The 26,878-nt window shown below is 43.8% G+C and overlaps 1 protein-coding gene across 2 annotated transcripts; it reads left to right on the top strand.

Moving 5' to 3' along the window:
• The first annotated feature begins 658 nt into the window (after positions 1 to 658).
• Positions 659 to 16,637, top strand: SFPQ (splicing factor proline and glutamine rich). Of its 2 annotated transcripts, XM_055139697.1 has the most exons (12): positions 659 to 1,584; positions 2,111 to 2,299; positions 2,588 to 2,889; positions 2,979 to 3,074; positions 3,647 to 3,843; positions 3,981 to 4,065; positions 4,294 to 4,411; positions 5,173 to 5,221; positions 5,301 to 5,422; positions 14,032 to 14,077; positions 14,220 to 14,303; positions 16,546 to 16,637. In XM_055139697.1, exons 1-10 carry the CDS (start codon positions 766 to 768, stop codon positions 14,053 to 14,055), a joined length of 2,001 nt encoding a protein of 666 aa, XP_054995672.1. In that variant the 5' UTR covers positions 659 to 765; the 3' UTR covers positions 14,056 to 14,077; positions 14,220 to 14,303; positions 16,546 to 16,637. The 2 variants fall into 2 exon arrangements, with proteins under 2 accessions (XP_054995672.1, XP_054995671.1); XM_055139696.1 differs by lacking the exons at positions 14,032 to 14,077; positions 14,220 to 14,303; positions 16,546 to 16,637 and adding an exon at positions 7,815 to 8,805.
• Positions 16,638 to 26,878: the final 10,241 nt, after the last annotated feature.

Below are 26,878 nucleotides of genomic sequence, written 5' to 3' on the forward strand. Positions count from 1 at the left end.
TTCAGCTGTGATTTGCATCTACGAATTAGTAGTCCACTCACACGAACAAAACAAAGACATCTTTTCTTCTCCCGCCCACCCCCACCAAGTCCAAGACATCTTTTCTTTCTGAACAGACTGCAGAACGAGGCACTTTTTAGGGGGTTAATACATATAAGCTTGTTGAGTTTATACTACGTGAATAAATCTGTACTTCTGTGATTTTCCAAAGTGATATCAAGAAGATGGTGTGTGTTTGACTAAGATTTCCTCTAATTTCATAGGCTCTGTCATGGTAGATAACAGGCAATCGGTTCTTTTCAGTAAAGGATACCAGCAAACTGACCATAGAGGAAATCTAAAAAGAAGGACCTCTAACTGCTCTCCCCAGGAGCTGATAGGACCTTGGCTATCGGCTTCCACGGGAAACTTGTACTGGCGTACCCATTCAAATATCTCCCAGCCAATCACAGTAGCTTGCAGCCAACTCCCTTTACAGTCATTGGTCCAAAGGAAACGTCACCCGCTATGCCTCCCGCCTCTCACCAAAAACCAATAGGAATGGCTAATTCTTCGTAACTGAGCGTCATCAAGTACAGCACTTGCAATTGGCTCTTGGAGCTACTGATCGAAAAGTAGGCGGAGCCATTCCGGCAGGCCTATATAAGAAGAGGACAAAGGCGGCAGGCCGCCTGTGTCATCCGCCATCTTGTGGGAAGCAAGGTGGCCTCCACGTTCCCTGAGCGACTTCTCCGCTTCTGCCTTGACCGCCCCTTGACCACAGACATGTCTCGGGATCGGTTCCGGAGCCGCGGCGGTGGCGGCGGCGGCTTCCACCGGCGAGGAGGCGGCGGCGGCCGCGGAGGTCTCCACGACTTCCGCTCCCCGCCTCCCGGCATGGGCCTCAATCAGAACCGCGGACCCATGGGCCCCGGCCCGGTCGGAGGCGGCCCCAAGCCTCCGATCCCGCCACCGCCGCCACACCAACAGCAGCAGCAGCCGCCGCCGCAACAGCCGCCGCCGCAGCAGCCTCCGCCGCTCCAGCCGCCGCCGCACCAGCAGCCGCCGCACCCGCAGCCGCCGCCGCCGCCCCAGGACTCGTCCAAGCCCGTCGTCCCGCCGGGACCCGGCTCGGCGCCCGGAGTCGGCAGCGCCCCGCCGGCCTCGGGCTCGGCGCCCCCGGCCACCCCGCCGACGTCGGGGGCCCCGACGGGGCCCGGCCCCACCCCGACCCCACCGCCCGCGGTCTCCGCGGCGCCCCCGGGGGCGCCCCCGCCGGCGCCTCCCAGTGGCGGGGTCCCCACTACTCCCCCGCAGACCGCGGGCCCGCCGCCTCCGCCCACGGGGGGGCCCGGCCCCGGCCCCGGGCCTAAGCAGGGCCCGGGCCCCGGCGGCCCCAAAGGCGGCAAGATGCCGGGTGGGCCGAAGCCCGGCGGCGGCCCGGGCCTGGGCGGGCCGGGCGGCCACCCGAAGCCGCCGCACCGTGGCGGCGGCGAGCCTCGCGGGGGCCGGCAGCACCACCCGCCCTACCACCAGCAGCACCACCAGGGGCCCCCTCCCGGGGGCCCGGGCGGCCGCAGCGAGGAGAAGATCTCGGATTCCGAGGTGAGCGCGCCCGCCGCGGCGCGTCCGTTTCCCTAAGATGGCGGCGGCCCCCTCGCCCGCCCCCTCCCCCCTCCGGGGCGTCCATTTTGTCGGAGGCCGGAAAGGGCGCCTGCGCGCGGGCGGGGCGGGGCGGGGGGCCGCGGCCGGGGCCGGGGATGGCTGGGGAGCGGAAGCGTCCCGGGCAGCCGCGGGGGAGCAGCGGGGCGGGCGGGAGCGGCGGCGGGGTTCGGGTCGTTTCCTCGCGTTTCCGGTTCTGCTTTGTTTCGGGGGGCGCGGGTGAGTGGCTCCCCAGGGCGCCGGCAGCCGGCCTGTTCCGGAATGCCCGCACGCCCGCCCCCCGAGTATTCTGCTGTCGGGGCGGCCCGGTGTTGGGACCCTGGCGAGTGCCAGAGGCTGTTCTGGGCCGGGAGCGTGGCGCAGGAGCAGCCCAGTGTCCCTGGCGACGACGTGTGGGGAAAGCGGAGTGCCGGTACCGGGCTTCCGCCTCCTCGCCTTGTCTTTGAAAAAGACTTTTTCTTCCGTCTAGGGGTTCAAAGCCAACTTGTCTCTGTTGAGGAGGCCTGGAGAAAAAACTTACACGCAGCGATGCCGGTTGTTCGTTGGCAATCTGCCCGCTGATATCACAGAGGATGAATTTAAAAGACTATTCGCTAAATATGGAGAACCAGGAGAAGTTTTCATCAACAAAGGCAAAGGATTCGGATTTATTAAGCTTGTGAGTTGCTGTTTGGGTTTTGCTAAATATTTTTTTCTTTTTAATATAGATATATTGGCCTTTAAACGGAATAAATCGGTCTTGAATTTTTTTTTTCCTTTTTGCAAAGTGCTTTTAATTGTTGGTATAGAGGAAAGGAGGGGTGAGAGTGGGTGAATCGGGTTTAATCACCTACCTTGAATAATGTTAAGGGAGGTGCTAGGGAGTAACAGTGGGAGTAGGCTTATTCGGGCAATTTCAGAGGCGATTTTGAGTTTATTTATTAAACATGCTTGTGTCTGATTTCAGGAATCTAGAGCTTTAGCTGAAATCGCTAAAGCTGAACTTGATGATACACCCATGAGAGGTAGACAGCTACGAGTTCGCTTTGCCACACATGCTGCCGCCCTTTCTGTTCGAAATCTGTCACCCTATGTTTCCAATGAACTGTTGGAAGAAGCCTTCAGCCAATTTGGTCCCATTGAAAGGGCAGTTGTAATTGTGGATGATCGTGGAAGATCTACAGGCAAAGGCATAGTGGAATTTGCTTCTAAACCAGCAGCAAGAAAAGCATTTGAAAGATGCAGTGAAGGGGTTTTCTTATTGACCACGTAAGTTTTTGCCTTTATTTTAATAATTTTTGTTAGCTCAACTAGAATAAAACTGTCAAAATTCAGCTGAAACCATTTTTTGTTAATAGAACTCCTCGACCAGTTATCGTGGAACCTCTTGAACAGTTAGATGATGAAGACGGTCTTCCTGAAAAACTTGCACAGAAGAATCCAATGTATCAAAAGTAAGATTGATTATGCTTTGGCAGCTTTTAACTAAAGTGTAATGAAAATTTGTTGTAATAAAGTTGTAAATATTTTAAGTTTTTTGAAAATATTATGCCAGAAAAAAATATTTAGACTCAGGATGTAAAACTGTTACACAAGTCTTAAAGTATTTTCTGAAATAGTTTGTTTCATTACCTTTGCTTTGCTTATAATAGATGCATAATGGGTGGGTGTCTTTTTATTTTGGGGAGGGGTGCACACCCAGTGGTTACTCTACTTTTTTTTCCACATGGGAGCAAGTTTTCTGATAATGGAAAAAGTGTTCCTTGGATAAGAATTTGGCTGAAAGAAACATAGATTGTAATGAAAGATAGTTAACTTTTTTTGACTTGGACTGTACCTAGTGGTGCCCTGGGTTACTGCTGGCTCTGCACTTGGGAATTGCTTGGGAGTTAACATAATTATATGTGAAACCAAAGTGGTTTTGCATTTTCTTTTATTACCTCCAAGTGTACTAGGCCAGGAAGAGAAACTTATAGGGTCACTAGTGTTCTTGTGCGTCCACAAATTGGTTTGTGTTTATTATCAGGGAAAGAGAAACACCACCTCGATTTGCTCAGCATGGCACATTTGAATATGAATATTCACAGCGGTGGAAGTCCTTGGATGAAATGGAAAAGCAGCAAAGGGAGCAAGTTGAAAAAAACATGAAAGATGCAAAAGATAAGTTGGAAAGTGAAATGGAAGATGCTTACCATGAGCATCAAGCAAATCTTCTGAGGCAAGGTAAAAACTCATTTTGAGTTTTTCTGATAGGATTAAACTGTTTCAAGCTTGGAGGCTTGGGGTTTTTTGTTTTAAAACAAAATAATGGGGGGGGCATGCTTAGTGGTACTGAATGCAATATGAATTTCCATATTCAGATCTGATGAGACGCCAGGAAGAATTAAGACGCATGGAAGAGCTTCACAATCAAGAAATGCAGAAGCGTAAAGAAATGCAATTGAGGTAAAATTCTGTTAAACCTTTGTATTTACACTGACGTTGAACAGATGCTGTTTGATGTAGTTGAGTAAGATGAAGTACAGAGAAGCTGAATTTAATACTAAGATTTGCTTTTGACAATGGCTCATACGGTTATCCTTATGCTTCATTTTTTAGAACTTTTTGTTTAGGTGCTGAAATCACCAGGTTTTCTTGTGAAGGACTTTGTTTTACATGCTTTAATATTTCCAGGCAAGAAGAAGAACGACGTAGAAGGGAAGAGGAAATGATGATACGACAACGTGAGATGGAAGAACAAATGAGACGCCAAAGAGAGGAAAGTTATAGCCGAATGGGCTACATGGATCCAGTAAGTAAGCTTGGTAATCTAGTTGGAATTAACACACAAAATTTGAAGGTACAGTACAGGGTTCATATTTCAGGAGTGGTGTCAGTGGTAGGGATTGAATCCAGGGCTTCTCACATGTAAAGCAAGTGCTTACTGCTGAATTACATCCCTAAGACTTGTCCATTGACCCACATTCCCCCAGGCTGTTACTTGAATGGGGGAGAGGAATTTGGGCCATAACAGGCAGTGCAGTCTTGGCACTGAATTCTCAGCACGGGGATCTTAATAATGTTGCACCTTTAACTATTGTGCTATCTGTCCCCTTTGGGGATTTTGTTGCTGTTGGGGGCCACCTCCAGGGATGCTTAGGGCTTAACTCCTAGCTCTTCAATTACTTTCAATTACTGTGTGGCAGTGCGGGGGTGGGGGGAATCAAGAGATGCTGGGAATTGAATCAGGGTCAGCTGCATACAAGGCAAGTACCCCCTGTACTATTGCTCCAGTCCTTTAGGGCAGGGTGTGTGTGTCTATGTACACATTTTGTTTTTGGAAAGTTTGTACTCTAGAATGCATTATATAATGGGAGTGGAGCCATACATACAGTACAGTGGGTAGGGCGCGCTTGACTTACATGCAGCTGATCAGGTGCAATTTCAGTATCATGTGGTCCTCCAAACACAGGCAGCAGTAAGTGTGGTCCAAAAGCCAAATTCGCCCTTTCCCCTGAAAAATACTTAGTATGGACTTAGTACAGGTGCATTAAAGGCTTATATTTCTTTCAGAGAGAGAGAGACATGAGAATGGGTGGTGGAGGAGCAATGAACATGGGAGGTAAGCATGACATAAAATTTGCAATATCATTAGAGAACAGTGTTGTGGTTGTGTTGTAATGAGCATTTTTATTTCCTAGATCCTTATGGTTCAGGAGGCCAGAAATTTCCACCTCTAGGTGGTGGTGGTGGCATAGGTTATGAAGCTAACCCTGGCGTTCCACCAGCAACAATGAGTGGTTCCATGATGGGAAGTGACATGGTAATGTATCCAATGGGACCTAGTACAAAGGAAATTCTTACTTTCACCACTTGTGTGTGTGTTTTTGTTTTGTTTTGTTTTTTCAAAGGAGGTGGCTGGACTTCTTTAGTTCCCCTATCATGTAAATTGTAATATTGAGAAATACTTTGGCAACATAGAAGAACTCCGTGGTAACCTAAAGATGCGGTTGCCACTGAGAAGTCAATGTTAATGCTTTAGCGGTATGTGGAGTTTTCCTTGGCAATAAGTAGATTTAGGTGCTGCTTTCATTATATTGCTTGTGTACTTCTCCTCTAGTGCATGGCAATCCAAATACTAGATAATGTAGATATAATGAATCTGATTATTCTACATCGAGATAGAGTAATCAAATGGCAAACTCAAATCTTTAAGCTGGTAGTTGCCATAAGTCAGAATCAAACTTGTATGTAGCTCTTAGTTTTAGGCATGTTCTAGTGATGTATATATATTTGGTGTGACTATACACAAAAGGGGAATTGTTTAGTCTTTTGACTCGTCGTTTCCCACATCTGTTGGGCCTGTTTCCCATCTGTTGGGCCTATCTGTAGGTATACTTTACAAAGTAAACTGACATCTGTTTTTGCTACAGAGTAGCAACAATCAATTTTAAGCATACCCTTTGTGTGCATTTGATCTGAATCTTCTTGATGCTATCATGTTTTAGTTATATAATCTGTCAGAATGCTTTAGAAGAATTAAGAGATTGGTCTGAGTTGCTCTTAGGACTATAAAAATCCTTAGGAGAATGGAATGTTATTGGTTTTAGAGGTGGGTTTAGAGAAGAGTAAAATATCACAACTGAATTGAACCTTTATTGGTACACCCTTAATGCAGTCTTTTGGCACGAGAAAAGCTGTAGTGGGTTCAGTAGGTTCATTTTTACAAATAGAAGGACTTAGTGTATGGGGCCTCACCTACTTAAAATCTATTTGGAGCTATTGAGAATTAATATCGCTGGGGTTTATAGTGGATTTCTTCAAAGTTAATTTTAAAAATGTGGGCAACATTTTGGTTGGTTTAAGAGGCAACTTTTTAGGTATTTTAGCAGATTTGTAAATGCTAACTTGACAAATGTTCCCACAGTAGAGATTATGTATTTCATGTAAATAGGTAGCTTCTGGATTCTAAGATCATACAGGGTTGTGAAATAAATTCATAAGTTAGCCGTTTTGGCCTTTTTGAGATAATGACATAAAGAACCAGTGCACTAAACACTAATAAAAATTTTTAGGATTTAGGAAACAAGTTTATAAAGGCTGAGTTTAGTCTTTGGAATCTCGTATTTTGTAGAACACATGTTTATAAATTGTGTATAGGAACATTTAAATCCTGATGCCATTTTTTTATTTTTATTTTTTGGAGTAATTTAGTAACTGCTCTTTATATGGAATTTGATAGTTGAGGCTGCTGTGCTTGCATATCTTCTTACAGAGGGGCCTTCTGTTTTGAATAGATTCTCAGATTAGGATTACCAAAAACTAGGTGAAATAATGAAGTCACTGCTTTATTGCAGTAACTTAGGCGTGGTGTAATGTTGTTTGGGAAAGACCCAAAACTGAGTCACAGTTAAGTGAACTTTTCAAAGACCTTATTGGGGTGTGAGGTGGGGTGGGGGACAGTTGGACTGTTACTTGGGTGGGTTGTATATTCTGTTAGAACACAGAATAGTACTGTGAAATAATTGTCTCCGGTTATATAGTGGTGGCTTTGAAGGTGGTACATGTGCGAATGTGGCAACACTTTAAATGAGTTACTGTGCCGGTTAAGTGACTAAATGTGTTAGTCTTATGCTTTTTCTTTTTGTAGTTTGGTAGTATTTTATTAAAACTTTGACCCTTTTAAGATTTCTGCAACTTTAGCAGATGTGTCTTATGATCTTGAAAAGCACAAGGTTTCTTATGCAGCACATGCCACTAACTGGTGAGTAGGTCTTTGTCACTTCATTGAGTGAATTGGATCTGTCGGTTGGGCTTGTTAGGCTTACTTGGAAATTAATTTCCTGTTCAGTCCTTGAAAGTGAGAAGATTCTAAGCCTTTCAGTGGGTTAATCTGATGTGAAATTTCTTAAAACTCATTTTGGAATGGGTTTTCACATCTATACTAATTCTTAAATTTTCTAGCACTACAGGGAAGATCTGTTCTTTGAAACAGGTGTATGAGAATGGCTCAAGTGGGAACATACCACAAGGCATGTATTATCGTAAACTAATTTTCAAATTACCCTTTTTTCCTTTCTATGTTCCCGGTACCTGTGGATCGACTCATTGGTGATTGTATCGACGAACGTTGACTACGGAACCTTCTAAAATATTTACTTAACACACATGGACATCAACTACATATAATGAACTGTTAATTACTGTTCCAATAGCGTACTGAGCGCTTTGGGCAGGGAGGTGCGGGACCTGTGGGTGGACAGGGTCCTAGAGGAATGGGGCCCGGAACTCCGGCAGGATATGGTAGAGGGAGAGAAGAGTATGAAGGCCCAAACAAAAAACCCCGATTTTAGATGTGATACCTAGGCTTTCATTCCAGTTTGTTTTTGTCTTCTTGTTTAGATACCAATCTTTTAAATTCTTGCATTTTAGTAAGAAAGCTACCTTTTTATGGATGTTAGTTTATTGACCTAATATTTGTAAATGGTCTGTTTGGGCAGGTAAAATTATGTAATGCAGTGTTTGAAACAGGATTTTTTTTCCTTTTTATTTCCTTTTTTTTTAAACTGTATAATGTCCCTCAAGTTATGGCAGTGTACCTTGTGCCACTGAATTTCCAAAGTGTACCAATTTTTTTTTTACTGTGCTTCAAATAAATAGAAAAATAGTTATAATATTGATCTTCAACTTTGCCATTCATGCTTCTATGCACATTAGGCTATAGGTATTTCACTTGAAAGCATGAGACTGTCTAGGCCTTTGAATGGCATTTGCCATTTTCGGGAAATGTATTTGTAGGCTAAGTTTGCTTTCTACAAATAAGAACCCCTTGTTTTAAAAAGAAGAAACGCATATTGAAGTAGTTTGATTTGATTTGTTTGGCATTATAGGAAGCCGGTGCTATTTTTAAATGGTTATGTAAGCAAAGCTGAACTGTAACTCTTCATTTAGGAATGTGTATTAAGATGATGGAATTGGCTGTAAGACTATTTGGTAGGGGGAGAGAGTGGGTATGACTAAATGAATCTTTGATGGCACTACTACGATCTATCCTTTTCTTGGAAGTTTTTGAAGAAAAAAATGGAAAGATTTTGTTGCATTCCTCCATTGTTTTCTTTATTTTTTTTTTTAAAGAACAAGTCCCAAGCCCTACCAATGGCTTGTATTGAACTTTCACATTTGAATTAAAAGATTGTTAAACATGAAGTCTTTTCATGTATTACTTCTAGCGATTTATAAAGATACGGAGTTCAGTCTGAAAGTGAAAGATTAGTAACCTTAAAATAGATTAGCATTAAGTGTAACAATTGCACTTCGTAATTTTTATGTTGCCTTGTACTGTTTGTGTTAGATAAGTTTGTAGAGCTATAGAAATCTACTTTTCTAGGAGCTAGTGATTACAACAACAAATATGGTTACTACATAATCATTTTTGGTATAAATTTGGTAAGATCATTTTCCATAGTAGCACTAAATCTTGAGGGATTAATACTTCAAGAATAGATTACCCTTGTACTGTTACGCAGTACAAGTATCTTATTTTCCCCACCATATCTACACCATCAAGCTTTGGAGTATTTTGATGGTGTTGTCAGTTTGTCAATGTCATTGAATCTCTTTCCATTAGAATGAGACATTTTGACTTAAGATGATTGTTACTTGTCTGTTAGTACAGAGTGGGAACTTGCTTTCCTAGTGTAAATATGCTAGCAGAGGAAGAAATTCCTTAAAAATAAGTAAAGTGAAATGGCTTGGCTTTGTTCTTAGTTATATCTCCAAATTTGTGCCTATAAGGAATGTGTCCTTCCTCTTTTCACTGCTATTCTTGGTGCCAATTGGCAAAAGCAAATTTCAAATCAAACTTTGCTAAAATGTTAAAGTTTTAGTTTGGTGCCTGAGTAAAAGGGAGACCTTTTGTTGAAGACAATTGAGCACTTACTGCATAGCAAACTGAGTAATAAATTAAGTTAAATACTAGTGGAGTGGAGCATATGGCATGTCACCAAATTTTTGGTGGTGTGACAGGTATATGGTGCGATGATTAAGGGGGAATCTATTTAGAAAATGTTCATAATTTATTATATTAACCAAGACACTTGGAAATATGGGGTAGTTCTACCATAATACATCTATGAGGAAGTTTGGTCCTAATTGGTGATACAAGATTTTCTTTATGGAAACAAGGGTCTTTATAAAAGGGAGTCCATTGCAATTTGAATTGTATGGTAGGGACTCCACAAATAATAAAGGGTGTTCATGGGACACCCGCAGAGGGTGAATGTGAATGTGTGGGTGGGGGGGCTGGTGGGGAAATGGGGAAATCTGCCTATAAAATTAATGTTTCAGTTTATTTTTCAGATTACATGCCTTTCTATGTAAGGGATGCTGGCACAGGCCCCTAAAATGAGCTTTTGGTAGTAATGTACCTTTGAAGAGTGGTGAAGGATTTTAATGGATAATTTTCTGAAAGTTGTGGCTTTTTGATAGCCTTCTCTGTGGGCTGTAGAATTGCTAAATGTATGTTTAGCAAACATAATGGTCAGTTTTAACTAATTTTTGGCTTACTGAAAACCAGCAATGCATTGAGGATTTGTAAGCTCATAGACTTTCAATAAGTCTTGCAGTGTACATGATAGTTTTAGTCTATTGTGAATTTGAAATGATCTTAAAAAGTAGTTTCCTGAAGCTGGTAAGGAACTTTGGGTGGGAAGGGGAAGGTAATAATACCTTTGAAGCATTTCAGTCATTTTTCTCATTGAAAGAAACCACCTGACCCCATTTCCTCCCTCTTCACTTTCTCTCATAATTTTAAGAGGAAAGCAGATGTTTTGTATTCCTCCTAATCTTTAAAAATGCCTTCTCTTAGGAGACCACAGTGTATTTTAATGATGTACCTTACAAGCTCTTAACTCCATGGCTCACAGTATTTAGTGAAACCATAATCCTCTGCTTAGTACATTAAACTCATACAAGTATATATAAACCCACCACTCTTTAGATGTTGTATACCACTAATATAAACAGAATTGGGAAATTGTAATGTTACGCCTGTGCAATTTTAATAAGTGGCATATAATGGCAGATAAAATTCAGATATACTTGGCTTCTCTTGGGCAAGCCACTAAGTTGTGGCAGAATATTTTCTGGTGTTCGTGGACTGCAATTATGCACTATAAAAAGTAGTGGCCTGCTACATAACTGCGTTTAGCCAGCATTTCTGCAGTGCGTAACTGTGAGGAACGTAGTACCGCAAATGGCAATGGACATTAGGACCCGGATGTAGTATTCCTGCTTGCTCCAAGATTCTCATTGCCGACTGCATACAGGTAGGTAACAAGCAATATAATCTAACTTGGTGACTTGCTATGTACTTTTATTCCGTGGGCATTCTGACATCACACTTCTGACAATGAAATTACAGTGCAGCACCTAACACTTCTATGGTAAAGTTAGCTTATCAAAACTGTGTGGGTTTGGGTTTAGAGCTGTAATTTGTCAGGCAGAATTCAGTACTGTTGCAGTTCTCAGCTAAAAAGTGCAAACTTGATTCTTTGGTATGTTTGACTCAGTTGTGTGGTTTTCTGTAGTTGTATTATAATGGCAGATAACATGGAACATATCAGTGGTGTGGGGGGAGGGAACCAAACCATAATTGGAATCAGTGCTTTTAGTATCTTTGACACTGGACTGTAAAGCATGTGATAATTAGTCTCTTGCAGCAAACTGATCTGCGCACAGGTCAGCAATTTATCAGTAATTTCAGAATGCAAATGTTGTAATTTTTTTTCCCTGTAGGTTGAGTGACTAAAGTGCAAGTTTTTGGTAATGTGGTTTAAAAAATGGACTCCATGGGAACACCTTTGTTTACTACCTTGGGCTTAGGTGGGAATCTAATGTGAGTAGTTCAAGTTCTGTGATTTGTCTCAATATGTCTATATTCTAAACCTGGGGAAAGTGGTGTGGCATGTTTACCTTGCCTACAGCTGACTACGTATTGGGAATCAACTTCCCAACCGTACGTATTGGGAGTCTAATTTCCTGACCATATACATTGGGAATCAATTTCCCAATCATAAGACTTCGTCGTTTTTGTTTTTTTCTGTTTTTTTTTTCTTTTGTTTTGCTTTTTCTTTTTTAAAGATAATTACAAATGTTCAGAGTAGCCTTTTGATATTAGTTACGTTAGCTTCAGGGATATGACTAAGTTAATTACTAAGACATGTATAGGTCTTCTACAGCACCTTTTGTTGCTATGGACTTAAAGCTTTGCATCAACTGTTGTTCCAGACCCCAATTCAACCTAACTTGGTCTCTGAACTGAATTGTACCTAGCATGCATGAAAAACAGCTTTCATGTATGAATGCTCTCTGCTCTGTAACTGGAAATTTTGGTTTACTTTGCATAAATGCTGGTGAAAATGCTTCATGACAGAATTTTCTTCATTGCATCAAAACACATAGCTTGTTCTTTGGTAAGCAGTTCTCAGAAGTGTTGGGGACAGATTTATACTTAAAGATATAGTCCATTTAAGCAAGTCTTACTCTTCTGGACAGTGAAAGAGCAATTGGTTACTAGTTTAGTTCTTAGTACATGATGAAAATGAAACAATTCTTGGTGACATGATTGTCACTAAATTGGCATATAACCCTGATGGGGTTTTCCTGTGCATAATTTATTAAATCGGTGGCCTGCTCTGCTGCCGTAATTTATTGATGTGTTTATAAATAAAAATTTAGGTTAATGTCTGGGCAATAATTTTGAGCAATCTTCTCAAAATACGGACTTCAGGGACATCATTGGGGTGGGGGTAATTTTGCTTTATTCTTCAAGATGAGTAGGCATTTGCACTTTCAAATGAGAAACCTGTGACGTAAGTCAGTTCCTACTAGTCTTAATTTGTATGTAGCTACAATTTCTGGTATTAGTGAAGGTTTTTTTTTTCTTTTTAAACATTCAGTCAAAAAGCTGGGAAAAATGGGTTACAGTAGTAACACTATACTGAGGTGCTTGCATTGTATTTCATAATCTTTGCACTTAAAAGCCCAAATTACTCTTTTTTTAAAGAGACTTGTCTGAGGTTCAGAGATGTGATGCCAGAATGCATTTTCGTACTGTTAGGCCCTTGGAACAGATACCACCGGTGCTTTCTGAAAGATGAATGCAATGGGTGCTATTCAAAATAATGCTGCAAACCTACAAGAATGCGTGATAGTCTCATTTCCCCAACAGAGATGTGTGTGACTAGTTTTGGACTTTTTTACCTTAATGGGGGTTGCATGTCTCCTATTGTTAATCATTGTCAGCTGCAGTGACAAGATCCACAGTCCTGCATATACTGCCTTCCCATGATTTTAGACAGGTCTTAGAAAGCTGGGATGTTTGTTCTGGGCCTTTACTTGGTTTTGGCTTTAGCTGATAATGTTTCAGTGATCTTTAAGCTTGGGCAGTTCTCAAATGGCTGCCTATTAGAATTCAGAGGATTTGACTGCTGCTATCATCTGTCATTGCTGCTAGATAATGATTGGCAATTTTAAAGATTCAACTGTGGAAATCCCACAGTTGTTGGTATATCATCAATCATGAAAATGTTGCTTTTGAACACCAGTGCTGAAAAGATTTCCTTAGGAGGGCAAAAGTAGGATTGGATACAGATTAGGATAATCTGGAGGATGGGTAAAGAATGCAAAACGATATAGTATCCCTTATGGATGGTACACGTGCAACAAGAAACACTATGCATACACCTTTGGCAATAACTCATACTTAGGGAAGAGAGAAAAACCTGATCTTTCTGGTCTTTGTGCACTGTGGCCCTGCCAGGCATAAAATAGTGAAGGTCGATGTTTTCTCCCTCAGAAAAACTTGGCTTCCTTGCTGTTCCTGATAAGGCATAGCTTCTCTGCCCTAATTAAAAAACTTAGGAGGGAGTGAATGAGACAAATAGGATAACAACTGCAGTGTTGTGTACTGTGGAACGGGGAGGGCACTCTTGGAAGATTTCCTACAAAAGGTGGTCAGTCTGCCTGGAATGGAAGATCTACTTGAATGGGGAGCAGGGTATGTGCTTTTACATGAAAAGAGCCTGTTAAAACTCACTGGGGGAGGTGAACGTTGTCACATACCTTCACATAAGGGATAGTATATTTTGGATTGCAGTCAAACTATTGTGCTCAGACTGGTGAAAAATATCAGTTAGGCTTTTGTATTTAAAAAGCTTCATTTTAATTCAGGTGTCTGTTATGTAAGTGTAATTTTAGATTCTCCCCACCCCCACCTCCCCATGAAGTTTCTTCCTTTTTTTTTTTTATTTAATGCTGTAATTTGCCCCCAATCTTTGTCTCTGGGGCTTTATTCTTTTAAGTTTTGTAATTAGCATTTTCAAACCTTCATGCCCTTGTCTTTTATATTAACTTTTGATTATTATTCTTTAGGTGAGAATAATTGATGTTGGCTGATGGAGTACTCATTTCACTTGAAGTAAGTTTCCTTAATGATGTTTTGGTGAGGAGGGGGTGTCAATCCTGTCTCCGAGGAGCCATATGCAGTGCCAATGATCAAGCTCAGTTCAGCTGCTTGCAAGGCAAGTGCCTTAACTGTGTCTTCTGGCTTTTAATGATAGGTGGATATCTATTCTCAAGACATCATACAGCGTGAGCCAACCAAGAACGAAAGCCACGACTTGTTAGATTGTGGGAGTGTCTCGGTAAGTAAGGTGATTCAGTCTGTTAACTTCTTTCAGAGGATTCTTGGGTACTACAAAAACTGTGAGACTTACCTCATTTTTGTTTTTGATATTTAGAAGGTTTTTGGAGGGACCTACACAGCTGTACTCAGGGCTTATTACTGGCAGCCTTGGGTGAACCTGGCAGCAGGAAAGGAAAGCGCCCTATTTCTTCTGATGCAGGAAACAGCTTTTCATAGTCTTTTGGGGCCATACCCAGCAGTGCTTAGGGTTTACTCCTGCTTCTGTGCTCAAGGGTCACTCCTTGGGACAATATGGGGTGCCCTGAGTCAGCCATGTGCAAAGCCAAGTGACTGACCTACTGTATTATCTCTCTGGTTCAGCACTCAGACATTGCCTCTTGGTTTGGCCCAACCATTTGAAGTTTTCTGTTGTATGGTGGAGTCATTAAAAGTGGCTTTAAAAATATGATGCAAATCATCTATGTGAAGGATTGGCATTCCCCTCGCAACCCCCCCGCCTTTTTTTTTTTTTTTTTTGGCCAGAGAGTGAGTTCTTAGTGCTTCTCTATGGCTAAGCTACATCTCTGACCCTAACTTAAAGTTTGTGTGTGAAAAAGTTTGACAGTTCTCAGCAGGCTCAGTGGCCTTAGGTACCACTTCTGAAATATTTAGCTGTGTGGGTCAAATAGTTTTGTCCTTGGACCCAATGATTCAATGTTGCTCAGTACTGTGGTTTTGGGAGGTCCATAACATGTTAAAATGTAGGTCCAACTCTGCCTTTCACAGGTAAATTAATACACTCTAGTCCTATAAAAAGCGATCTCTTTACCCTGTTTGTTTTTTTTTCCCCCCTGCTTTTTTTGGGTCACACCTGGCAGTGCACGGGGGTTACTCTTGGCGGTGCTCAGGGCACCATATGGGATGCTGGGAATCAAACCCGGGTGGCCGCATGCAAGGCAAACACCCTACCCGCTGTACTAGCACTCCAGCCCGTTTTGGCCATTTTAAGAGACCGTTCAGCTGCTATTTTTGCTGGAATGTAGCTGAGTTCCAGAGAAACCAGGGCTGGTTAAAGGATGGAGGACATGGTTTGCGTGAGGCAAGGAGTTCTAGTTCTCAGCTTTCCTTGGTCACTAAGTAGTCTTAACCGGTATTATTCTGATGATTTACGTTACATCCAGTAAAAGAATCATTCTTCAAAATATAAATAGGAATGGTACACAGCAGGAGTGGCTTATACATAAGGGGAAGGTGCTAGTTTTTTGTTACATGTTTGGGTACAAGTGGAAGTTCTTGGACAGCTACTTCTGGCACCGTTCTGGGGAAATCAAGCAGTTGCCAGGAATAGAATCAACACTGAGTATTTGTCTCCTTTGTTAAACATCATGGTGCTGATTACTTCAGAAAATATTTACCTTCATACTTTTTTTTTTTTTTTTTTGAGTCACTTTCAACTGTGCTCGAACTTTTATGTCCAGGGCTTATGGCCCCTTGCAGTGTTTAAGGGAACTCCAGTATGCATTGCTGGAATCTGGGAATCAATATGCAATCGGCTATGTAACTGACCTCAGTACAATGTTAGGGCCAGGGATGTGACTCAGTGGCCAGGTTGGCTTGTCCCACTTGTACTTTTGACAGTCTGTCTCAATGAAAGTTTCTGTAGAGTTACCAAAATGTGCATTTTTGGACATAAGTTTGGTGCAGATTAGTTTAGGAAGGTGGCACCATTTTGTGGAGTTGGGAGTTGGGTGTTTTTTTTTTTTTTTTTTTTTTTTGGCCATGTCTGGTTATACTCTGGGCTTAACTCCAGCTCTGTGCTGTGCTTGAGTCACGCCTGTCAGGCTCAAGGAACCATCTAAGTGTCAGGGATTGAAACCAGGTCAGCTGCCTACAAGGCAGAGTGCCTTATCCGCTGTGTGCTCTCTTAGGTACAGCGGGTAAGGCATGTGGTTTTGTTTTTCCTATATTACTGCGTGTAAGAGATCTGGTACTCCAGTTTTATTTTCTTGCATGAGTTAACAAAATCCACTATTACCATTGACTACATACTTATTCAGCTATAATTTATTGGGTAAACTTGGGCTAGTGAGGAAGCTCAGTGGCCTTAATGTGCAGCCTAAAGTACTTCCTGAGCACTTTCACCAGGGATCAAACTTGTACTCCCTGCATGTAAAACATGTGCCCCTGATTGATAACGTTGTTGGAAAAAAATGTATAATTCAGTTTTTGTTTTTGGAGTAATTATGTCTTTTAATTGGCAGGATCAGGTGAACTGTCCAGCAGACCAGTGAGGAAGAGGATAAAGAGGAATGAACAGCTTACTTGTCTTTAATAAAGACATTTTAAAACCAGATGGATATTTTGTATTGGTTTTGCTTCTATGTAGGAATCCATAGAATTTAATTACATAGAAATTTCTCTGTCATCCTGTTCTGGGGGACAGTAGGCGGCTGTGACGTGCAGGGGGTTGGTACTCTTAACATTTGTAATGCTCACTGGGGATCACTGGTAATTCACACAAGCTAAGAGGGGAAGTACATTTCCTGAATGCAGTCTCACCTGGCTACAGCGTGGCAGGAAATTCTTGACAAGAGGGGCCAGAGTTAAAGAAGAGCCAAGTAGGGCACTTGCCTTGCACATGGCCTACCCAGGTTTATCCCTGTCATACCAGATGGTCCCTTAACCCTGCCAGGACTGATTCCTGAGTGCAGAGCCAGGGTAAGCCCTTGTGTATTGCAGGGTGTGGCCTAAAGTCAAAAACACATTCTTGATAACAGATACTACAACTGGGTTCTGCAACAGGGATTTGATTCTGGCTCATGCCTGCATAAGAGGTGACTGAACAATCTCCTTCATGACTTTTGTTCACTCGGAGGGCAAGTGCTGTTCAAGATCAAATCAGACCCAGCTGTGTGTAAGGCAAGTGCCTTAGCCGCTGTCTTCAGCCCCTAGATTGTTAGAATCTAAGGAACAGGCAGATAACTCCTTTTCATTAAATAAGTTGACACAAGTTCTGTCAGACCAATATAAGCAGAAGGTGCCAACTTTGCTGTGTGATCAAGCAGAAAAGGTAATAAAACATTAGCGGTTTGCTGGAAGTAGGTAATTTGACAGGAATAGTGGGAAGTTCTGTGAAAGTTGCCTTGAATGAAATGCTGTCTTAACACCATGAATGAAAAAGCTACTTTTTCCCATTTCCAAAAGCTACATGTTTTCCCATTCTCCTTTTCTGTTGATGGTCATTTTTTTCCCCAAAATGATACTTGTTTGTCAAATTTAAATCAAGATAAAAATTACTTGTCCCAAATCCCAAACTCAAAACTTTTGAGTGTTTTGTTTTAATCTGTTTATGATCAGTATAAAATGTGCAGTATAACTGGTTACCCAGTTATACTTGGGAATTGGAATTAAGCAGATTTGTGTAGCTGACAAATTCATTAGTGTGAGTGGCATGTCAAGATTTTTATTTTTAATTGTCTTCTAGAGTAATCTTGTTTTGGGGCCATACATTGTCACGCTTGGGCATTAACTCCTGACTACATTCAGAAGTAATCTGGCGCTGCTTGGGGGGGCCATAGAGATGCTAGGGATTGAACCCTGGTTGGCTGTGTGCAAGACAAGCACCCTACTTGCTCTATTACTTTGGCCCCTGTTTCTAGGATAACATTCTTTTACAGAAGCTTGTCTAATCACTATTTCGCATGCCTTCTCCAAATTAAGGCACTTAAATGTGGTAGATGGCTGGTTTGGTTCTCTGCACCCTTCTTAGTCACCCTGAGCATTGCCACAGGTGACCATGGTGCCAGGGTTTGGCCAGGCTCTGCTGGGTGTAGCACCTGACCCCTAAATAAAATTCATGAAAATTTTGAGCCAATGGCTAGTTTGTGCTTTTCCCACCCCATTGATCCTAGATGAGTCTCAGACCTGCTAGGCATGAACTCTTACTGAGCCACACTTCCAGCCACTATACCTCATTCCAGTGGACCTGATAGTTAACTTGTTAACCCTAAAAATTTTACTGAAATGAAATGCAGAAGCAGTTGGAGATGGTACAAAATCGGAAGATCAACTAGTCATGTTTTAGAATCATTTTTTGTTGGGGCAGATTGTCCTCATGGTACTTTGTATAGAACACTGCTTTCTACCATCTGTTTAAGATAGGTTGAAAAACTTCCAAAGTGTCTATTCCCAAGTAGCAAAATAGGGGCCAGGAAGATAGCTCAGTGGACCAGACTGCCTTGCTTTCAGAAAGCCCCAAGTTCCTCGTGGTATCCTGCACAGCACCACTATTACGGTGTCCCATGGAATACTGTGACTAGCACCACATCAAACCAGCCTTATATTGAACTAGGAGACCTACACAACCGGGCTAACTACTGCTGGGATACACCTTGAGTCCCTGGATAATTATGGGGAAACTTTCCACAAAAATAGCAGCGGTGGCTGAAGTCTGGAGTGCATGCTTTGTGAGGGACCTGGACTTGCTCTACAGCATCTCGTTTCCTGAGCACTGCTGAGTGATCTGTGAAGATTGGGCAGGCAACACCACCGAAGTACTGCTGGGGATGGCCCCCAAAAACAACAGCAACAGCAACAACAGTGAAAGCTACCATATCTGCCCAAGATGGAGTAACAGGAATTGAATTTAGCCCTCTCCTGGAACAACCAGGACTTAGAGACAAGGTAGAGCAGGTGTGCACCTCATGGTCCCCTGAGCACTGCCAGAAGTAAGCCAGGAGTAAGTGAGTAACAGCCAGGTGTAGCCAGCCCCAAAACCAAAAGTACTTTTAAAAATTACAAATGAGGGGCCGGAGCGATAGCACAGCGGGTAGGGCGTTTGCCTTGCACGCGGCCGACCTGGGTTCGATCCCCGGCATCCCATATGGTCCCCCAAGCACCACCAGGAGTAATTCCTGAGTGAAAAGCCAGGAGTAACCCCTGTGCATTGCTGGGTGTGACCCAAAAAAAAGCAAAAAAAAAAAAAAAAATTACAAATGAGTAACCAGCAAAACAGGCAAAATAAATAAGTATAGTAATTGCTGAGAAGAAAACTCTGCCCCAATGCACCATGTAGAGAGTTTCCCGAGGAAGGGGAGGGAGCCAGCCTAGTTCAGTGGATTCTGAGTGGAGATGAGCTGAGCATCCAGTTTGGTAGAGGAAAGAACTCCAGATCCCGGATATAGTATAGTGAGCTTTTACATGTTTCTGGTTGAACGAGGCTCTCCTTCCTGTTTACTTTTTCTGGTCTCAGAAGCTTTAGTCCCTCTAGTGGCCTCATTTTAGCTCACTGTTGTGCTGGCTACCCCTGGAGACTCTTTAAATTGGCTTTGAGACTTTGGTCCTTTTGCTGTAAATCTCCATTGTCATACAAGAGCCCAACTGAGGTGGTAATAGGCTGTGAGGGGAGGAAATGGTTCCCAGTTTCTCTTGAGTTTGAGTTCAGGATTTCTGTGCTCTGGGCCTGTGAGTACAGTGGGTAGAACACTTGCCTTACACCACTGGACCCGGTTAATTAGTACCCCATGCAGTCCCCTGAGCCCACCGGAGTGAGCCCTGAGCACAGCTGGACATGTGGCCACAAAACAAAATTTCCCTGTATGCTTAAAATTCAGGTAAAATGGCTTACCTGGAGGGCAGGCATTATAAGGAAAAAAGGATAAATCTCCAGATATTTAAAAAAGGTCTCTTTTGGGACTGGAGCAATAGCACAGCAGGTAGGGCTTTTGCCTTGCACGCGGCCGACCCAGGTTCAATTCCCAGCATCCCATATGGTCCCCTGAGCACCGCCAGGGGTAATTCCTGAGTGCATGAGCCAGGCCAGGGGTAATTCCTGAGTGCATGAGCCAGGAATAACCCCTGTGCGTTGCCGGGTGTGACCCAAAAAGCAATAAATAAATAAATAAATAAATAAATAAATAAATAAATAAATAAATAAATAAATAAATAAATGAATAAATGAATAAATGAATAAAGGTCTCTTTCGGGGGCCAGACTTTGCACAAGGCTGACCTGGGCTCAATCCCCAGCATCCCTATAGTCCCCAAGTGCTACCAGGAGTAATCTCTGAGCTTTGCTGGATATGGCCTAAAAACAAAAAAGACTCAGGCTGGAGGAAATAGTATAGCAGATAAGGTACTTATCTTGTACCCAGTGACCCATGTTCAATCTCTCTGGTACCATATGGTCCCTGGAGCCTTGTCAGGAGTGACACCTGAACACAGGAACAAGAACTGTGCATCACCAGGTCTGGCCTCAATATCTTAAAGGAAATTTAAATGGAGGCTTTCCCAGAGGGCTGTTTTCCTCTCTAGGCTATAACTGTGAGAGCCTAGTAAGAATTCTGAAGGCAAGACTCAAATGTGGGCCCTGCCCAGATGGGTCAATGGTCCTCTGGAATTTTTAACTCTGAAACTTGTCCTCTCTGCCCCACCAGGAGTGACCCCTGAGCACAGAGCCAGGAGTAAGCCCTGGGGCCCAAGATATTGTACAGTGGGTAGGGCACTTGCCTTGCAGGTGTCTGACCTTGGTTCAATCACCAGCATCTGTTATGCTTCCCCAGCCCCTCCAGGAATAAGCCCTGAGCACTGTTAGGTTTGACCCCAAAATAAAGTTGATTTCCTGTCACTACAGGCCTCTCTCTATTCTGTTTTTTTTTTTTTTCTTTTTGGGTCACACTTGGTGATGCACAGGGGTTACTCCTGGCTCATGCACTCAGGAATTACTCCTGGTGGTGCTTGGGGGACCATATGGGATGCTGGGAATTGAACCCGGGTGGACTGTGTGCAAGGCAAACGCCCTACCCGCTGTGCTATTGATCCAGCCCCCTATTCTGTTCTGGAAGTTTGCCTTGTGGCCTGAAATTTCTGGGAAGACTTAAGAGTTGCTGCTTTCTTCTTGGTTCAACCTCTCCTTGAGAGAATGTCAGACTGAAAACCCTGAATGCCTGTTGATGTCTGTCTTTCCAGTGTTGAATAGAGAACTGGCTGATCTGCCCTTGAATTAGGAAACTCCCTGAGGCCAAGATAAAATCTCGAGATAAAACAGTGCCTGGGAATAGATCAGAGGTGAGCTGGGAGTAGAGCTTGTAGATGATGGCCAGAGGAGAAAACCCTGATTATCCACCAGGCAGTGAAAGATAATTCAGCCAAATCTTTAGTTTTTTGTTTTTTTGGCAGTACTCAGGGCCTCACTCCTGGCTCTGCACTCAGGGATTAAGCTCAGGGATCATTCCCAGTGGGCTCAGGGTCTTACCTCAATCTAAACAGTTTTAGAGTGAGCACTAGTTTTCGACATGCCAAATTATGAAAACAAAATTAAAGTATTTCCAACTGACTCAGCAGACAAAGCCCAAGAAGTTTCATAAGGGCTGGAGAGATGGTTAAATGGATATTAGTGCTTTCCTTGCGCGTAGCCAACCTGGATTTGTTCCCTGGCACCACATATGGTCCTCTGAGCCCCATGACCCCTGAGCACAGAGCCAGGAGAGGTAAGTCCTGAGTACAGTGTGTGTGCCCCAACATCAAACTAAATAAAAATTATCCAGTATTGAGAAACTCTCATAATAGTGGTTGGGATACATAAGAAAACCAGATATATTTTCAGAGAGGATTTAATTAAAACCCCTATCTTCCAACCTGTGCTGGAGCAGTAGCATAGCAGTAGGGCGTTTGCATGCGGCCGACTGGGTTCGATTCCTCCACCCCTCTCAGAGAGCCTGGTAAGCTACCGAGAGTATTTCGCCTGTACGGCAGAGCCTGGCAAGCTACCTGTGGCGTATTCAACATGCCCAAAACTAACAAGTCTCACAATGGAGACGTTACTGGTGCCTGCTCAAGCAAATAGATGAGCAATGGGATGACAGTGACACTGATCTTCCAACCTGCATACACGCTGGTATGCGGGACCTGTGGCTGAGATCTCCAAGCTGCTCGGATCGGGACTGGGCCTCCACCCAGATCCCCCTTTTTCCAGTTGGTTGGCAGTCACACCCACAAACTTCCCTCCCCACCCCTTCAGTGCCATGTGATCTCATCAATGGCCCAGATCCAGAGACTATAATAAAACAAAGCTCCCAGAAAAGAGCAATGCAGAATCTTGCACGGCAGAGCCTGGCAAGCTACCCATGGCATATTCAATATGCCAAAAACAGTAACAATAATGGGCCTCATTCCCCTGACCCTGAACGCGACAGGGACGAATGGAGACGTTACTAGCGCCAGCTCGAGCAAATCAGTGAACAGCAGGATGGCACTGATACAGTGATTGAGAAAGTAAAGTTCATAATTTTTACCATTCGATTAATAATAGGTATGTGAAGGAAGAAATGCTGACTCATGTTGAAAAAATTAAAACTATAGGGGCCGGAGCAATAGTATAGCAGGTAGAGTATTCACCTTGCATGCATCCCATTCATCCTCTTCAGTCTCCTGAGCACTGCTAGAAGTGATTCCTGAACACAGAGTCAGGAGTAAGCCCTGAGCACGATTGGTTTTGGCTTTCAAACAAAAATAACTAATTCTAAACTGATACAGATGTTAGCATTAGCAGACAAGGGGTTGGAAACGTAGCTCAGCAAGAGGGTATGCCTTGCATGCATGAGGCCTTGACCTTTTGTACTACAAAACATTAAAAAAAACCCACAAAGCCCCACTAACTTCCAATTCCATTCTCCCCCCAGCTCCTGGTAATACAAGAATAATGAAGACAGATGGAGACAATCTATTCAAAAGATTTAAAAACAAGGACCCAGGGCTGGATATGGTAGGTCACATGGCCAGCATGTGATAGTCCCTGGATTGGATCCTTGACACTGCATGGTCCCCTGAGTACCACCAGGTATATCTTTGGTGGTTTCTAGCATTGCTGGCCCCCATCCTGAAACACAAGACCAAGAATCAGTGGGTGTTGCCCCTGTTAAAAAAGTAACAAGAAATCGGGAGCCCAGGGTTTAATGTAGTGGTCAAACAACAGCTATCTTGGGTCTGGAGAGATAGTTTGAAGGGCTGGAGCAAATGCTATGCATACTGGAATCTCCAATTTTTTTTCACATCTGACTGTGCTCGGGGCTACCCCTGGGTTCTGTGTTGAGGACTACTCCCATTGGGGTTAGGAGGACCATATGGGGTACCACAGATTGAACCCTGGTCAGCTGCATGCAAGGTAAGCATCTTACCTTTTGTACTATCTCTGGTCCCTGGAAACCCAGATTTTATCCCTCATGCTGCATGGTAACTCAGTCACTGCCAGGAGTGGTCCCCAAGATACTGTGCCTTCTCCTCCCCACCCTACCAAGTGCCTGCCTTGCAATCACAGGCTGTTTGATTTCTGGTGTGGCCCACATGTACCAAATGTCCCAGTGATCCTTGGGCTTTACCAGAGTGTGATCTCTGAGAGTGTGATCTCTGGCTCTCAGCCAGCTGCCATTGACAAGTTCACTTAAAGATGTGTGCTCGAGCACATTGGTTGGCTGGGAGTGTGCCCTGAGTGAGCATCACAGAGACGCTACTCAAGCAGTACAACCAGATGGTGCTTGAACACCCCAAGGCAACATGTGTGAATCCTGGTGAGTCGAGCTTTTGAGCACCATCAGGCCTGCGCAGCCTAGTATAGCAGGTCAGGCACTTGCCTTGCACATGACTGACCAAGATTTGATCCCTGGAACCTCATATGGTCCCCCGAGCCGAGCCGGGAGTAAGCTCTGAGCACAACTGGGTTATGCCCCCTGCCTCCCCCCCCCCTTCAGATTTTTATCCTTGAAGGGATTAGAATGAAACAGAGGAGGGTGAAAGACAGACCTGCTTTACGATTTTCTTGGAGGACTGAATATTCAGTCACTCTCTGAAGCAAATTGAAGCTACTTTGCCTGCATTTAAGAAAAGGCCCCCTTGGGGTTGGAGCAATAGCACAGCGGGTAGGGCGTTTGCCTTGCACGCGGCCGACCTGGGTTCAATTCCCAGCATCCCATATGGTCCCCTGAGCACCGCCAGGAGTGATTCCTGAGTGCAGAGCCAGGAGTAACCCCTGTGCATCGCCGGGTGTGACCCAAAAAGAAAAAAAAAAAAAAAAGAAAAGGCCCTCTTCATCTTCCTCCAGCAGTTACATACTTGCTCAGGAAGAGAAACTGTAGGTTCAAACTGAGGGTTGTAGTTGTGTGGGAGAAGTGCTCTGAAACACAGAAAGGGCTCACTTATGCAGCGACGAAAGCCCTCGAGGCCCTGAGCCATTCAACCTAATCCAGAGAGGGCCTTGAAAACCCAATTCAAGCCTTGCTCAGGGAACGGAACCCCAGCCTTTTTTTCACTTTTCTCCACATTAAGCCCCCAAGTACATATCAACTCACATACCTCTTAGCTGCATAATGAGATGCTAATGGCACGTATCATTTGTTTTGTGTTTTCTTTTTGGGTCACACCCGGTGATACTCAGGGGTTACTCCTGGCTTTGCACTCAGGAATCACTCCTGGCAGTGCTCAGGGGACCATATGGAATTCGGGTAATCGAACCTGGGTCGGTGAAGGCAAACACCCTACCTGCTGTGCTATCGCTCCAGCCCCGACACTTGTATCATTAGAACAAGTAGATAAAACCTGTACCCAGGTGCAGTTTTAGCAATGCCCAAGTCATACTACCCTGATGCTACCCTCCATGCGTACTCATCTGTCTTAGTTAACCCCCTCCTGGGCTTTTACTTTGATAAATCTTTCTGCTTTTATCTACTGTTTTGTCTTTGCTTTTTTTTTTTTCTTTTGCTTTTTGGGTCACACCTGGCGATGCACAAGGGTTAACTCCTGGCTTTGCCCTCAGGAATTACCCCTGGTGGTGCTCAGGGGGCCATACGGGATGCTGGGAATTGAACCCGGGTTGGCTACGTGCAAGGCAAATGCCCTACCTGCTGTGCTATTGCTCCAGTCCCTTTGATTTATTTTTATGATGAAGACAATGCAGTATTTTGGTGCAGGCTACTCATATTTTTGGGACTGATACAATTTTATTTGCTTTTTGTTTTGGGGCCGTACCTTGAAATTCTTAGGGGTTACTTCTGGCAGTGCTCAGGGGACTATAGGGGTTTCTGGGGGCTGAATCTGGGTCAGCTATGTACAAGGTGAGCACCCTACCTGCTGTACTATCACTCCAGCCCCATGAAATTTTTTTTGGAGGGGTGGGGAGGACACATTCAACTCTGCTTGGGGGACCATGTGATGCCATAGACGGAACCCAGGGCTCCCAAATGCAGAGTGTGTTCTTGTTCTCTGAGCTATCTCCTGTCTGCCCACCCCCCACCCATAGTTAAATATTATCCCAGCCTAGGTTCCTCAGCTACCCCGAGGTTCAGGATATCAAAGTTTGGTTCAGAATCCGTGCAGGTGCCAGAGCAATAGTATAGTGGGTAGGATACTTGTTTTGCATGTAGCAGACCCTGGTTCAACCCTCAGCACCTCATATGGTCCCCTGAGAACCACCAGGAATAATTCCTGAGTGCTGAAGCCATACAGAGATCAACTGACGAAAGTGTGACCAGTCATCTTATGGGACTGGCAGGGTAAATGTGAATTCATACAGGAACTTGGGGGAATCATATGGAATGCTGGGAATCGAACCCAGGTCAGCCTTGTGCCAGGCAAACACCCTACCTGGTGTACTATGGCTCCAGCCCCACTTAGTTATTTTTTTAGTTGCAGTTCTTGGCAGGAGTCTGCCCCTTTTGTGGTACTGACACACCCTTTCAGTCTAATATTTCTAGATAGGGTTTTACAGTATTCCCCATCATTTTTGTGTAGCTAATTTTTTTGTGCTACACCTGTTAGTGCTCCAGGGCTGTTTCTAGGTGTGTGCTTGAGTGCTTGGGGAAACATGTGGTCCTAGGGATTGAACTGATTTAGCACGCTAGAAGACGAAAACCCCTATACATCTTTCTGGCCACCTTTGATAGTATTTTTGTGCCTAGTAAAACTAGTATGTTAAAAATTGTTTTTAAAATTTTTTGAAAAATAATAGGGGTCAAAGATAGTAGGGCAGGTTAGGTATCTGCCGTGTGTGCTCTTGACTCATGCAAGTCTTAACTTCAATTTGACATAGCAGATGGTCTTCTTAGCACCACCAGGAGTGATCCTTGAGTAGAGTTGGGAGTACTGAATATAGTTGGGTGTGACCCCAAAACAAAACAAATTGCTCTGTTTTTTTTAGACAAGCTTTCTTAAGCAGAATTTATTTCAGCGACACCTGGAGGGGCTCAGGCATCACTCCTAGTAGTGCTAAGGGACTGTAACAGGTGCCTGGAATTGAACCAGGGTCAGCTGTGTGCAAACACCTTAACCCCTGTATTATCTGCCCAAGACCTGGAATTTTAGCTTTTGCTAGGCACCAGTGGGTACTAAAAAGTTTTGTTTTTGGGCCACACCAGGCAGTACTCAGGGCTTACTCCTTGCTTTGCACTCACTGGAATCACTGGCTGTGCTCAGGAGACCATATGGCTTGCCAGAATTAAATCCAGGTGGACTGCATGTAAAGCAAACGCTCTACCCTGCTGTACTATCGCTCTGCCCCTGGTATTTATTACTCAATCAAGATTCAAGGCTTGACTTGATGCTACTTCCA

This window comes from Sorex araneus, chromosome 5, assembly GCF_027595985.1.
Source record: "Sorex araneus isolate mSorAra2 chromosome 5, mSorAra2.pri, whole genome shotgun sequence".
In the NCBI taxonomy this organism is placed as follows: Eukaryota; Metazoa; Chordata; class Mammalia; order Eulipotyphla; family Soricidae; genus Sorex; species Sorex araneus.

Coding starts and splice junctions, on each gene's coding strand:
- SFPQ (XM_055139696.1), top strand. CDS start 766: ATGTCTCGGGATCGGTTCCGGAGCCGCGGCGGTGGCGGCGGCGGCTTC. Junction 3,075..3,646: donor AAGAATCCAATGTATCAAAA/GTAAGATTGATT, acceptor GTTTATTATCAG/GGAAAGAGAAACACCACCTC. Junction 5,222..5,300: donor AGGAGCAATGAACATGGGAG/GTAAGCATGACA, acceptor TTTATTTCCTAG/ATCCTTATGGTTCAGGAGGC.